Genomic DNA, 15,634 nt, shown 5'->3' on the forward strand with positions numbered 1-15,634 from the left:
CCATAAAGAAATGAAACGTGGAACGGATTATGTTCTGTTCTCTCAAAAAATATTGAAGTATCTCTGCAGCCACTGCATTTTGGATCAATTCATGTTTATCTGGGCCTTGGAGCAATCGTCCCTCAGACGTTAGAGGTTTCTGGCTTCTGAATTTGGCCAGAGTATTAAAAGGCATTCTGAACATTCACCGCTGGGACCTGAGCTGGTGATCTTCCCACTCTACTGCTGCAAACATAAAAAGGATTTGTGGTGCATTAGTTTCAGTCCCCATTCGGGTGAGTGCAGGTTCAATGCATAAATCTGCACGCCACAATTTGGACCAGATCGACAATCCCATTTATCAAGAGACAAACGAGCATGAAAAGTTTGTACTGTGGTTAAAGGACTATGGACACATTCTTGGGATGGAAGACGAGGCGATATATTCTGCATCTGAACTGAACCCTAGATCGCTTGAAGCTGTCATGAGGTGGGACGACAGATGGCACAATGGGCTAAATGTTCGGCTGGCAACCGGAAGGTAGCTGGTTTGAATCCCGCTTGGAGTGCATACTGTCGTTGTGTCCTTGGGCAAGACACTTCACCCACCTTTGCCTGTGTGTGAATGTGTGTGAGTGATTGGTGGTGGTCGGAGGGGCCGTAGGCGCAGATTGGCAGCCACGCTTCCGTCAGTCTGCCCCAGGGCAGCTGTGGCTACAGAAGTAGCTTACCACCACCGAGTGTGACTGAGGAGTGAATGAATAATGCGATGTAAAGCGCCTTGAGTATTAGAAAGGCGCTATATAAATCCCATCCATTATTATTATTATTATGATCCTCAATCCCATGTTCGCACCGTCCAACAAGCACAAACGTGTTCCAGCTATGTGTTTAGGAACGGAGTCAAAGTCCTAGAGCTGTGCACCGCAAACGCCGCAGTGAGCGAGCACCTTGCCTTGTTGAAACGTTACCAAAGCTTCACCAATTACTGCACAATTCGACATACCGGCCGACATTTTGACCGCGAGTACTGTATATTTTATTTCTAAGGAGCTTTATTAACCATTAGATCCATGCTGACGGGTCTTGTAGGTGATGTAATTAGTTGCTTGAAGTATCTTTTGCAGATTTGAGAAATAGTGCAACAGCATCGGATAGATGGACGCAGAGGTTGATCACAGATCAAAGCTGCCAGAAAATAACCACCCTAAACAAGCATGTTCAAAATATTATTTCATCAATAGAGACGGGTAAAGGTTGTAAAAGTCTAAACAAGGCTAAAAGCACAATAATGTTTTTCACCAGAAATGTAGTCATTTTTCTACTTATTTACTATATACTGCATACTTCAAGCATGGTACTACGACATGTGTAGGAAGGAACTGCAGATGCTGGTTTAAACCGAAGAAAGACACAAAAAGCTGGAGCAACTCAGCGGGACAGATAGCATCTCTGGAGAAAATAGATGGCGTTTTGGTTCAAGACCTTTCTTCAGACCGAGAGTCAGGAGAAAGGGAAACAAGGTACTTATGTGTAAATGTATACAGAATATATATAAATATATACACACATATGGACAGGCATTTTTCAAAAGGAACACCGTATAATTTTACGTGAGTAAACACGTTATCTCCTGCATGCTTTCGGTGTCTGCTGCAAAAACGTCCAAATATTCTTGTTTTTTGGCTCAATATTAACGTATAAATAAGTAGAATCTTTTCAAAGGTAGACAAAATCTGTAGATGCAGATTTCTAGCAACTGCAGTTCCTTCCGTTCCTTCCCCCCCCCCCCCCGTGTTCTCCTACGACCTGCTACACTTTGTCCTGCCCCCACCACCCTACAATAAGTCTGAACCGTCACTTATACATGTTCTCCAGGGTTGCTGCCTGCCCCGCTGAGTTACTTCAGCATTGTGTGTCTTTTTTTGGTGTAAATGAGTAACCTACTGGGATGCTTAAATCAAAGAAGTGGCTTCTCCCAAATATTTTTGTTGTAGGCCTTGGGTTCCCCTAACAGCAAAACGCACATGAAGTATGCATGTGCAGGATCATGTGTATTTAACTTGTTTTTACAAAGTAATTCCAGTTGAATTGTCCCACACAGCTCTGCCCGGCTAATGCCAACCAAAGCTGGAATCTTATGATGATGGAAATAGTCTTTATAATTTCAATAGGTGGGCCAGTGATACTGAAACCAGGCGGTTTTAATTGCATCAGTCAGGAAAATAAGCAAACACACCATCTGCAATAACCATGGAGTCATGACTAATTCAATTGAAATGTGTTACCTGTGATGGAGAGGATTTTTAATATTTGATTCCATTCCAAAGGAGGTTGAATATTGTAAATTGTTACAATGAAATATATCAATAACCTAAGACATGGTTGGAAAAATCTACAAAATTGATGCCATCTAAAAATATGTAGGCGAATTTGTTACTTTGCAACTTTTATTGGATTCCAAATGTATAAGAATGCAAGCATCTCTGTGGAACTTATCCATAGAGGAGGAAGGTGAGCATTGGACAGCCAAATATGCTGAATACTAATACAAAGAGGAGTTGCAAACTGCATTAAAAAAAATATTAGCACAACAATTGCTACGTTAAATTTTTTTGGGGGAATATTTGTAACAAATTTACATTTAGCAGAATTTTCCATCATAATAATTTCTTTTATTAAGAGTGAACAAGCAATGTTAATTGTACAATATACTTTTTTTTTTGCTTTAAACGAAGTATTTTTTATTGTCAAACTCAACATTCATAGATCTTCATAACTTAAAAAGTGGTCATTTACATTTCAATAGGATCTAATCCTTCCAGACAGCAATCTGGTCTATACATTGTCATTAAAAATATAGTCTATGTAATAAATAAATATATAAAATAAATATAATATTGACATTTCTATAAATAGTTTATTGTTGATTTGTAGTGTCCATGGTAAATTTAGCCCATTCCAAAGACGGGGAACCTTATATCCTGTTGGCTCTTGTCTTCCATGTCGCATAGTAAATAACAGCTTTCAGCAGGTTCTCATCCACAGATCCCGAATATATCAACTTTTGATAAATATATATATTTTAGCTCAAAGCTCCTTTATTTGCAGCAGCGTTAATCACCACTTAGTGGCCTTTCGTTTCTCTCCAGCAATAAAAGTGTCCATTGTCTACGAGGCTCTGTTCCTCTCCTCCTCCTCAACCATCATCTAGAAGCAAAATTCAGTGGAGAATATAGGTGTGTGAGTATAAAAGAAAATCCTGGAACTGTGCACTCGATACTGGCTTGATAGTATTAGTAGTGGTAATGAATTCAACCATAGTGGTCGTCTCAAAATGGCCACGAGGTTGTCGTTTGCACTGCTCCCCCGAATAGCTGAAGCCCCCGGGTATGTACAACGCATGCAAGGCAGTGGAATTTATCAACTATAGTTAAAGAGGTCTCTGTATAACGCAGGTACTTTTTCAGGATCCACCGGTCTAGGCAAAAAGTGAGTGAATTTTTGATGTCGTTTAGTCCTGTATCCTTCCCGTGGAGTTCCATCTTTATTCAGAGCCACATAATAATGTCTCCCCGTATCCCCGTGTTTATACAAGGTCGATGCATAGGTATTGTACCAGTTCTCTTCAAATTGTTCCCGGAAGACACACTCGGGTGTTAATTTTTTCTGTAAGATAAAATACGTTAATCAGAGTGTATCGTTCATGTATTTTCAGCACCATTGCATTTGGGGTTTTCTATAAGCTGATTTTTTAATAAATTGAGGAGTTAATGTTAAAGCCTTAACATTGGTACAGAATATTAACAACTTCACCGACACCGTGAAATTGATCATTAGTTCAACCTACTACAGAATGTCTAACACCCCAGCTATTTTGTATCAATACTCATTTAAATATTTACCTTGTGGGAGTGGGAAGGGAATTCATGAAATGTCGGGTGTAAACAATTGCTTTCATGAGGTTTCAAATTATCATTAATGATAATCAATAGCTTTACATATTCAAAATATACGATATCCCTATGAAATGGGTAAAACCAGGTAACACATTTCTGTTCCTCTTCTGATAGGAGGCAGGTCAACTCAAAAATATTAATTCTTTCCCTCAAGACAGGACAGTAGTCGGAAAAAAAAAGTAGACTGTGGAGGGAAGTGTTTCGAGTTGGGACCCTTCTTCACTGAAGAATGTCCCAACTCAAAATATCATTAGTCCAAAGAAGGGTTCCGACCTGAAACGTCACCTGTCTATTTCCCTCCACTGATACTGACTGATCTGCTGAGTTCTTCCAACAGTTTGTTTTTGCTCAATATTCAAGTATTTGCAGTTTCTTGCATCTACGGCTGAAAAAATATGTGGTTAATTCAATTACAGCAAATGAAGCCAAAGTCAAGGCTATCAACTTTGTCTTATTTATTATTTCAAATGAAATTGATTTGAATGGAAACACGATTTACTTGCTGTTGCCAAGACTTGATCAAGCTCTTCATAGGCAATAAAAGTTTGCTCCAGAAAAATGCACACATCAGTTCATTGGTAACTTGACACTGTGAGCCAGTGTCAGGGTCTCACTGGAAATGTATCACCAAGTTTCTAACCGACTTATCCTGATCTCATCACTTTGAGGTGGGAAAGGCAAAAGTCAACAGCATTATCAAGTAGGAAGGTTAATGGGCATGGATTGCAGGTGACCAAAGTGAACGGTCCCTCCATTTGCTTTCAAAGTTCATTTATGAAGAACAGCAATTTAAACATCGAAAGTAGACACAAAATGCTGAAGTAACTCAGCGGACGGAACAGGCAGTATCTCTGGAGAGAAGGAATGGGTGACGTTTCGGGTCGGGACCCTTCTATTAGAGAGGCTGGCCTTTGTTAGTGTCCAAAAGTAAATGAATAGAAAAGCTAATGGGAAAAGATTAGTGTGGAAATTTGAAACAAATGCCTTTAATTACATACTTTAATTACTATTATATCCATTTTGATGAAAAAACATGCTGTTAAGTCTTGGTTACTTTATTTTAGCAGCTGGTATTGTGTAGACAATGTTTGAATTCCATGTGTTAACTTTGTGTACCCAATAAATATATTTATTTATTTTGACTATGAATGTCTACAGGCTTTTTTGCATCGATTGGAAATGAGCAACACATTCCCAGCTGGAGCAACTTGCATTCTTTCCCCAACATAGACTAACGTTTAAACGTCTGGGTGTGCGTTTAATCAGTCTCACACAGTTCACTAGAGGGAGCAGTGAGGAACAGCATAAGCATTGTACTGACGGTAACAGGGAGCAAGGAACAGAGAGAAAGAAGAACTGGTAACACCAGTCCTTCTCCTGAGAAACAAGTCTTCGTTTGAACAATCAAACCTGTGTGAATGGGAGACCCAACCTGTTCTAATGGAGGTGGCAATGAGGGGCCGATGTGGGATGGGGGAGGGGAAAGAGCAAGGCTCAAGACTCAAAGCTTTGGTTTCACACAGTCGGAAAGAGCTTTTTAAAAATATATGATAAAGGCCCCAGATGTACGGTTCTATTTATGCCCACTTTTAACTAACATTCTTGCAATTTATACAAGGCAAAGTCGATGGCTGCTGGTGTCTTAATGTGCTGTGACAATTACTGTGTGGAATCTGTGCTAAGACACCCAACTGGTGCCCACTTCACTCAATTCAATGCATGAAATGAGAACTATTTTATTCTGATTACCAGGTCGAACTAAAGATCCATAAAATTGGTTGGAGTAAAACTACATATTGGTTCTTGTGATTAATAATCTGTGTTTCTAAGCGCCATAGGCGTTAAATGAAGGAAATAATAACTAAATGCCGTTTTGGGGAATGATTTTTATAATTATGGAGAAATGCCATTATTAAACGCTATTGTTAAAACCTGGTTTACAGACTAACTTGCCACAACTTAAAATTTGCTGTCTGATTAAACTCAACCTTAAAGTTGGAAGCTCACTTAATAGGATTTGGTGACATGAGGAACTGCAGATGCTGGAAATAAATAAATTACCAGGTGCTGGAGTAACTCAGTGGATCAGGCAACATCTCTGGAGGACATGCATAGGTGGCATTTCGGGTCGGGATGCTTCGTCAGACTGGTCGACCCGAGTCTGAAGAAGGGTTCCAACCTGAAACGTTGTCTATCCATGTCCTTTAGTGATACTGCCTGATCCACCATGTTACTCCAGCACCAGGCAAATACACTCCTGTCAAAGCCACAGTAACTAGCAATGACTAGCAAATGGTGGCAGTCCATCCACCTGGCAGTGTTAATGTGAAGGCAAGCTACAGACAGTTATCCAATTTACAAGCCATTGTAATCTACATTTTACAAGCCTTTATACATCAACCTTGATTCCAACCCTTAGATTTGTACAGATTCTTCAGCCCAAGGTTGGGACTCATTTGATTTGAAAGTACGAATGTCTGATGCAATCTCAGTCTCAAGAAGGATCCTGACCTGCAATGCTGAATATGCATTCCCTCCCCAGATGCTGCCTGACCCTCTGACTTCCTCCAGCACTTGGTGTTTTCCTCAGGGTTCCAGCACCTGCAGTTTCTTGTTCATCTCTCTCTTCAGTGCTTTTTCTTCTTTCCTATCCTTTTTGTATCCTTCTTTCATTCACCATTGTATTCATCTTGGAGATGTGAGGAAGTGTGTACCAACTCCAGGCATGGGTTTGAGAGGGAAACAGTCACTATATTGACTTGTAGCCCCTTTTATTCCTTTACTATGCATGTTTAAGATGACATGAAACTAATTAAGCTCTAGCTTGGAAGAAATTTGTGACCTCCGGAAGATATTTCCTGATGCAAGACATTTAGAATATATAATTTTAAATCCCCTGCCCAATTTTGTACGACAGTGAATGATTACAGAAAGATAATGTTGATATACCCGACACTGAAATTGAACATATTCATTTTTTTCTGCTTTATTTTTTATCCTTGATCGCACAATTTTCTTTTCTCAATTTAGTTTCTGTTATTATTGTCATGTGTACCGAGGTAGAGTGAATAGCTTTTTTTTTTGCGTGCTATCCAGTCAGTGAAAGGACTATACATTATTACAATGAAGCCATCCACAGTGTACAGACAAAGATACAGATTTCATTGCTCGTTTCTGCTTTTACATCGGGACTCCCACTCTCAGACACTTGGGGTCTTCGAAACATTAAGGTTAAATGGAATCTAGGATGGAACTTTTTTTATGATTGTATTTATTAGCAACAGGTATTCGAAGCAAATACACATAAACTGTGCATAAATCTGTCCTTGCTTTGATATTTAATGAAAGGCAGGAGGCCCATAACCAGTAAAACTATACAAATGTTAAGGCTGAAAACCAACTGGAAAGGGATCATGTGTGGAACTCATTTATTCTTTTAATTTGAGGGTAACTTTGCTGATTTCCTTCCTTCCTGTTACTCCAATTATCATTCAGGGCAGGAAAGTGAACAGGTGGACAAGCTGCTGTCAACACACATTGTTCAGAATCAGGCGGCTGAAAGGAGTTGCCTTCATCCAGTCCCCAGCATCAAGGCAGAAGCACTTTTTCTCACAGAGAGTGGTGAGTCTGTGGAATTCTCTGCCTCAGAGGGCGGTGGAGGCAGGTTCTCTGGATGCTTTCAAGAGAGAGCTAGATCGGGCTCTTAAAAATAGCGGAATCAGGGGATATGGGGAGAAGGCAGGAACGGGGTACTGATTGGGGATGAACAGCCATGATTACATTAAATGGTGGTGCTGGCTCAAAGGGCCGAATGGCCTACTCCTGCACCTATTGTCTATTGTCTATGCAGAGAGGCACAATTAGAATCTCACTCTCATCCCGTGGAGTTAAAGGTTGGTGAGTGTAACACATAATAGCCCGGAGATGACACAAACAAATTGGAGTAACTCAGGGGGACAGTCAGCATCTCTGGATATAAGGAATAGGTGATGAGACCTCCGATTAAATTAAATTAAATGTCTTTATTTATATAGCACATTTTTAGTCAACTTGCATTGACCCCAAAGTGCTTCACATAATCACATCCACACACACAGGCAAAGGTGGGTGAAGTGTCTTGCCCAAGGACACACACAGGCAAAGGTGGGTGAAGTGTCTTGCCCAAGGACACAACGACAGTATGCACTCCAAGCGGGATTCGAACCAGCTACCTTCCGGTTGCCAGCCGAACACTTAGCCCATTGTGCCATCTGTCGTCCTGTTATTATTAGAGTTCTGTATCCTCTCTGCTCCCTAATTATAACAGCCTCGTGGATTTTAAACCGCACACAGCGGAACTCAAACCCTTGGCTGAATCATTCCAGAGTTTCATCCTTTATGCAAAATGTTAATTCAAACCCCTTTAAGAAATTCCATGGTAGTTTCCAAATTGTATAACTTTTGTTGTGGTTCAGGCGACTTCAATAACCATCACTAATATAGTGTTCTATTCATATGTTAACTGTAATTATAGAAACGTCATGTGTGCAGGTTGGCTGTGGAATGTTTTCCACATTAAAAGGGTGACTGCTTTCAAAAGTACTACATTGGCTGAGAAAGGTATGGGATGTCTGAGCATTTCAAAGCCGTGACATAAAGGTAACTTCTTTCATCCTACAGTCTCACTGTTCTGTCATGAACGTCTTCCCGGACAATGATAAGCCATATTCAATACAGTGGTTAATTCATAAAATAGAGACTGCATTGTTCCTACTCAGAAGATTGGGTTGCAAATCTCATTGCTGTATAAAGCTGTCGACATATCAGTCACCAAAGAGACTACAGTAAATTCCATGTCACCTAACAGAAATGAATATTTTAGGAAATTATTTCAGCTTTTATTACCATTCTGTCTAACAAGGGCAGGGGGAACAAAATAGTTGTGCATTGCATGACACTGAAAAACGCTGTGTCTGATACATTAGGTCTCCTTAAATACTATAACAATTGTTCCTTGATAACAATGCTCAACTTCTAAAAGAAGGAACAAGTCTACACTGCAGTTACTGATGAATGTTTTGAGTCAAAGGGAGTTATTCCTTTTTAATAGTGGGTTTACTATTAGCACAGGTCTGGACCAGCAGGAAATATGCTTCAGAACTCTGGTGCTGCAGTGGCAAGATCACATTGAATCAGACACCGTACAAACTCACAGCAAGCTTTCTAACCAATTTTTTTTAGAGAAAATTATATTGTGCACTAAAGACCCCCCTCCCCCCCCCCCCTCCACCTCCACCTCCACCACTCCCTTTACATTGCAGAGATGCTTTAAGTAACAATAGTTGTGTAATAGTCACTGTTGGAGGATTCAAACCAGGGCACAGCATGGATTCCATAACACTGGTACGAACTCAAAAACAAATGTACAATTTCATGTTCAGGTGTGTATCGTTTGCAAGTCACAGTCACAATCACTTGCAGATCTGGTTCCAGCCCTCCTCACTGCTGCCTGGGTGGGTGTTTAATACCACCCCGAGATCAGAAGTGAGAGGAGCAGAATTAGGCCATTTGGCCCATCCACTGCAATTCAATCATGGCTGATCTCACTCCCACCAAACCCCATAACCTCTGAGATGCTAGGAATTGTCCAGTGGTGATGCACATGCACAAAACTACTCCATAATTTGCCATTGCCTTACTGGACAACCTACTGTGTCCACAGGGACTCCTGGAATCAAGAACCAGGGGACAGAGGTTTAAGGTATTGATGGGGGGGGGGGGAGATTTAATAGGCATCTGAAGGGCAACTTCTTTTTACACAAAGGGTGGTGGGTGTATGGAATGAGCTACCAGAGGAGGTAGTTGAGGCAGGTATGTTTAAAAAACATTTGGACAGGTATGTAGATAGGGTAGGTTTGGAGGGATACGGGCCAAATGCAGGTATGTGGGACTAGTGTAGACGGGGCATGTTGGTTGTCGTGGGCAGGTTGGCCAAAGGATAGCACTGGATGAATATCACTTTCTGAAGTTGACCTCTGTGTCTCCAACCAGTCGCACACACCCCTCTCAGTCACATTATAGTCAGGGCCAGTGGTTGGGCTCTTTAACTGTTGCACTCTCCCGTGACCTGGGGATAGTTTGCTCCATCTCCCCTCTTGTGTTCCTTTATCCTTCCATGTCCAAAACATGTGCTGTTAGATTAACTGGCTACTGTAAATTGCCTCTGGTGCGGGGGGAGGGGTCGCAGGAGATCAGGAGAGTCAACGGGCAGAGACTGAGAGAGCAGGTTCCAGGGAAAATAGTGGAGGAAGGGGAATGCTGAATCAACGGAGACTCATTGGACCAAATAACCTCCTTCAATGTCATGAGAAGCATAAATGAAACATTGCAAGGTGCATTGGTTCGTTCGGGTGTCAGGGGTTATGGGCCAAAGGCAGGAGAATGGGGTTCAGGGGGAAAGATAGATCAGCCATGATTGAATGGCAGAGGGGAACTTATGAGCTTATTATCTTAAAGACAGAAATATGACATACTCAGAGGTACCAATGGCATGAACCTGTTGGATTGGCAGGAGAAAACAAATCTGATGGGCTGTAGGTGTTTTGGAAAGGAAGTTGATGGTCTGGTCAGAACATTAATATTCCCTAAAATGGCCCAGCAAGTCATTGTATTGTCACTTAACTCATTCTCATTGTCATTTAAGGCAGAGATACAGTATATAGATTCTTGATTAGTGTGGGTGTCAGGGGTCATGGCATGAAGGCAGGAGAATGGGGTTAGGAGGGAGATCAGCCATGATTGAATGGAGGAGTAGACTTGATGGGCCGAATGGCCTAATTCTACTCCTTTGAATGTTTCAGGGGAAAAGAACTAAGAAGCATCATTGCCCCCTTGTGGCAACTTCGATCATCTTGCCCATGACACCCATCATTGCCCATCAATGAATGAATGAACAACAATAGTTCAAGTAGGGAAGATAGACTCAAAATGCTGGAGCAACTCAGCGGGTCATCAGTCTGAAGAAGGGCCTCGACCCGAAACGTCACCCATTCCTTCTCTCCAGAGATGCTGCCCGACCTGCTGAGTTACCCCAGCATTTTGTGTCTTAAGTTGGAATAATGGTTGCTCTAACGGGCAAGAAGCTCTGAAAGGGCCCCGATCCGAAACATCGCCCATCCTTGTTCTCCAGAGATGCTGCCTGACCCACTGAGTTGGTGAAGAGTGAGTGTCCCGGGCAGCAGCACACTCCAGCACGGTGTCTATCCCAAATTCCAAGCGGGTGGCAAAAGGAGTGGGCGACCAGAGACAGCGGGTGTGTTGTAGCGGGGAGCTGGGTTAGAACCGAAGATCCTATAGCGAGCTGGGAAGTACTGGTCTGCTGTAGGATCTTTGGTTAGAACCGCATGAGGATGATTGAAGGAGGCGAGACCAGTCTTTGTGTGCACGCACGGCTGTGTCACGGTGACAGAGGCTGTTACAACCACTAATCCCACCCTCGCACTGGCAGTAATCACCCCCCACCCCACCCAAGTTGCCAGTGTGAAGCTTTAGCCGAGTTGCATTAACCGTTGCATATTTGCTAGTTACGGGCGCTGCTTTGTGTGTGTGTGTAGAAGATGCCAGACTTACCGACCCGTAGAGGTCGCCTCTGTAGTTCATTCCCAGGTAGAGACCCGAGTCCACCCCGCGGATACTGACCAGGCCCACGGCCAGGCTGATGAACTCCAGGATCCCTGCACAACGTAGCAGAAAAGGAAGATGCGGTTAACAATTGGAGCCACAGGTGGTGCGGGCAAGCATGGTCCGGCCGAGCGGACTGTGTGTTCAGATGAAAGGTTGTGGTGAAATGTGCCCATCCCCAGAGGACGGCGTTTCTCCCGGGGCCCAGGGTAGTGCCAACCCCACCGCCCCCCGACCCGGGGCATCTTCAGAGCGGTCACTGGGGTTGTCCCACACGCGGGGTATCAGTAATGTAGCTTTCACCCTGCCCTCGCCAGGGTAAAGATAGTGGGTGACCCCATCTTTACTTTTCAGACCTTCACTAAACAGTTAACAGCCCAAATCTCAGCGATTGCTCATAAAGAACACGTTTAAAGCTAAGCTGCAGTCAGTGTACACGGTGACAGACAGGACGGAGGATCTGCTTCTAATCATCAACCCTCTCCTTCCTCTCAACTTACATTTATTGTGTTTTGTTTGATTGGCCTTGGAAAATAGTCCGTGTAACAATGACTGCTGGGAGGGGCGGTCGCTTCATAGTCAGGTCTCCCAGCAAACTCTTTGAGGAAAAAGAGCTTTTCTTGGAGAAAAAAACCCCCCTCTCTGGTCGAGTGTGAGCGGGGCTGCGGGGTGATTTATGAGCCGGTTAGGGTGTTGGGTCTGAGCGGCGCTGCTCCTTAAACCAGGCTCACGTTTCACGGGGATGAAAGACACCTGTTCCACCCTTTAGTGTGTGTGTGTGTGTAGGGGGAGAGGGGCAAGCAGGGCAGAGGGTGCTGTCTGATGTGAGTTAAGGACCGGCCCCCATTCCTCCTCCACGCCTCGACTATGTCGGGAGCGCATTCACGCCGTCTCTCTACTCGCTTTGACCGAGGAACCGTCTCCCCGTTGTACATCTGCTCCCTGTGTTTGCTCCCATTCTGCCTCCCACCCAGGCGGTCTCACACCCCCTCCCCGCCTGTGTCCGACCCCCACACCGGGCTCACGTTGCCCCAGTTTGCCATTCGGTGTATCTCGGTGCGTTTCTTCCTACACCAGTGAGTGAGTGCGGAGTGGGGGCGGTAATAGTGCTGTTTAACGAACGCCCACAGTCCATGCACAGAGAGCCACAGTAAATGCAGTATGAATAGCTCACACCGGGCAGGTATTGGGGAATATGTCCGTGCCTGGGTGGGTCAGGGCTGGCTAAGCGGGCAGCGGTGCACAGAGCCAGGGCTGCCCGGGTACACGGGCTGAAGCCGCCCGCCCGCCCGCCCTCGGGTAAAGCGGGTCGGAGCCGGGAAACTCCCTCCGTGACCCTGTGCCCCAGTGCGGACACGGCGGCTGTGGAGGTGTTACTGGGGGGAGAGGGAGAGACAGAGACAGAGGGGGGAGGGCAGGGCATCTTACCGAAGCGGCTGTGGTCGTGCCGGGTGCCGTGCACCGTTCCGTTCGGGAAGATCTCCAGGTGATAGCCGGTCCTGCAGTAGAGTTGCCTCCGCCTGAGGATGCCCTTGAGGTGGGCGAAGTCAGTGGGTGATCCGCGCTGCAGCCTGCCCTCGATCTGCCCGAGCCTCTCGTTCAGGAAGCCGGGGGAATCGGCCTGCACTAGCACGGGCATATTCCCAAGAGAAACGGCGTGTATGTCTGCGTCCACGGATCCCAGGTAGCTGCCGACCTCGGCCATCAGAGTCATGGGCGGCCGGGCAATTAGAACCGCGAGCACTTTTTATTAATCAGCTCGCTGATACGGAAAGTCTCCCAATGCAGCCCCCTCGTGTATAATAACAGGCGAGACCACTTTGTTTTGACTGCTCTGTTTATAGGGATCCCGGCGCATTAATCTCCGCTTAAATTTCATAACTGAAGTCGAGGGGAATCAGATGAAAGCAGCTGTTTATATACATCCTCGCACATTGACAGATTCGATATTTAAATAAGCCCCGCCTGGGATCCCCATGGCTCATGGTCTGTGAGAATCATTGGGTTCCAACTGCAAGACCTTCAATCCATTGTTAACCGTGTAATACACACACACACACACAATCCACTCCACCGCCACCACACCCACCTCACACACTAATGCAATGCATAACATGCACCAACACACACGCATATACCATAGAGGCCATGTACATAGCTCCTCCCACACATAGTCACAACATATATACATTATACACTCCACTTCGGTTTAAATCAGCATCTGCAGTTCCTTCCTACATATATACACTGCAGCCCCACAAAACATATCCACACATCTTATCGTTCACTTACACAACACCCCACACAGATATAACACGTATACACTTACAATACCTCACCCATACAATATCTCAAGTGAACAGCTCACGCACATCCCAGCCCCCCACCCCCCAGCAAGGAGGCAGATTGTGTCAGCAGTCTCAAATACACATGGCACAGCAACCCCCACTTGTACAGACCAGAACTTCCCAGCACGCAGAGTACACATCAACACCCCGAGACAGACACAACACACACACACACCAACACCCCGAGACAGACACAACACACACACACACCAACACCCCGAGACAGACACACACCCAGACACTCACCAACACCCTGAGACACACACACGCAAACACAACACACACGCAAACACAACACACACACACACACACACACACGCGCAACACACACACACACGCAAACATACACACACACAGGCAAACATACACACACACACACACACAGGCAAACACAACATACACTCACACACACTCACACACAATTACACTCAATTTCTCTCTATCACACATACAAAATGAACAGACCAAATTTCTCTCACTCACACACATTCTCACACTCACACACACACATTCTCACACGCACACTCACCTGCACACACTCACACATACACACTCACATCCACAATGCCCGCGGGTGTATGGCAGCCCTTGGCAGCGCGGTTCCTACCCACGTTTGATGAACTCATCCAACAAAAACGTTCCAGGTGGTAATAAGTTGTAGCAAATCAAGGTGCCAACGTGGCTCGTTCGCATTTTTTTTTACCATTTCAATCCCTTTCATCGCTGAGAAAGACAGTGAGAAATATATTGTTTTATTTTCCATAGGGGGCAATTGTTTGTCAAAAGCTTGGAGTCACTTGGATTGTTAAACCATGCAAGAACTGGAGGCTTTGAACAAGAGACTTTGAGGGAAGCATCTCGCACCTTGTTGGTCAGGTGTTCTCCCAGCTTCTTTACCGCCCCACCACCCCCTCCCCCTCCCCCTCCCCCTCTTTGCAGCCTGGTCTGGGAGGAACTGAACTTGCGGCTGGGCAGAGTTGAGCTGAGTTGAGCTGGGATGTTTGTTTAGCACCTTGGTGCTGCCAGGGCGACTCGCCCAGAGCCTTTGACACGGCGCTGTGGTAGGATTGACTGACTGCAGGTACTAACTGCAGTAAAGGTCCCTCCATCTACTAGCTCGATAGAAGTCGCTGTTGATCACATTCCCCTCAGCTACTCTCCAAGTTACAGGCTATGGGTCGGATTTCTCCAGTTTAAACCACAGCCGAGCAGGCGAGGCACTTGTTCGCAGCGTGCCCCTCCTCCAACACACACCTTTTTGCACTTAGCACAGATTAAACAATAATGCTGGTTTAAAAAAACGAAGGCCATTACCCCGAGGCGTATTTGATATTGAATGAAATCGGTTAAAAAAATTAAAATGGGAAGCAAAAACAGTTTCCAAAAGCCAGTAGCTTCCTGCACCGGTTTTGCAGCGAGCTGGCCGTGGTGTGTTTGCTTGTAGCTCACTGGTAAAGTCTATAAAAACCAGTATTCGCCTCTTTAAACTAATTATACTACACATCTCGTCTCTCTGCCTCAAATGAAGTGGTATAACGAACTTTTGCAATGGAAGGGATCTAGCCGATTGTTGATAAAGCCACCTGTCGCGTGGAGGGCGGAGGTTGCGTTAAATAAAATGAAAGGACTTAAAGGGAGTTGAAAGTGACCTGGTCCATGGAAGAATTATAGAAGATAGAACAGTGCAAC

General features: G+C 44.6%; 1 protein-coding gene across 1 annotated transcript; it reads right to left on the reverse strand.

The window, feature by feature from the left end:
- Positions 1-2,165: 2,165 nt before the first annotated feature.
- On the reverse strand, positions 2,166-14,113 carry fgf16 (fibroblast growth factor 16). The gene is made up of 3 exons (XM_033030135.1): positions 13,026-14,113; positions 11,547-11,650; positions 2,166-3,648 (listed from the first exon to the last, which is right to left on the reverse strand). Exons 1-3 carry the CDS (start codon positions 13,309-13,311, stop codon positions 3,403-3,405), a joined length of 636 nt encoding a protein of 211 aa, XP_032886026.1. The 5' UTR covers positions 13,312-14,113; the 3' UTR covers positions 2,166-3,402.
- Positions 14,114-15,634: the final 1,521 nt, after the last annotated feature.

Source organism: Amblyraja radiata, chromosome 12 (assembly GCF_010909765.2).
Source record: "Amblyraja radiata isolate CabotCenter1 chromosome 12, sAmbRad1.1.pri, whole genome shotgun sequence".
In the NCBI taxonomy this organism is placed as follows: Eukaryota; Metazoa; Chordata; class Chondrichthyes; order Rajiformes; family Rajidae; genus Amblyraja; species Amblyraja radiata.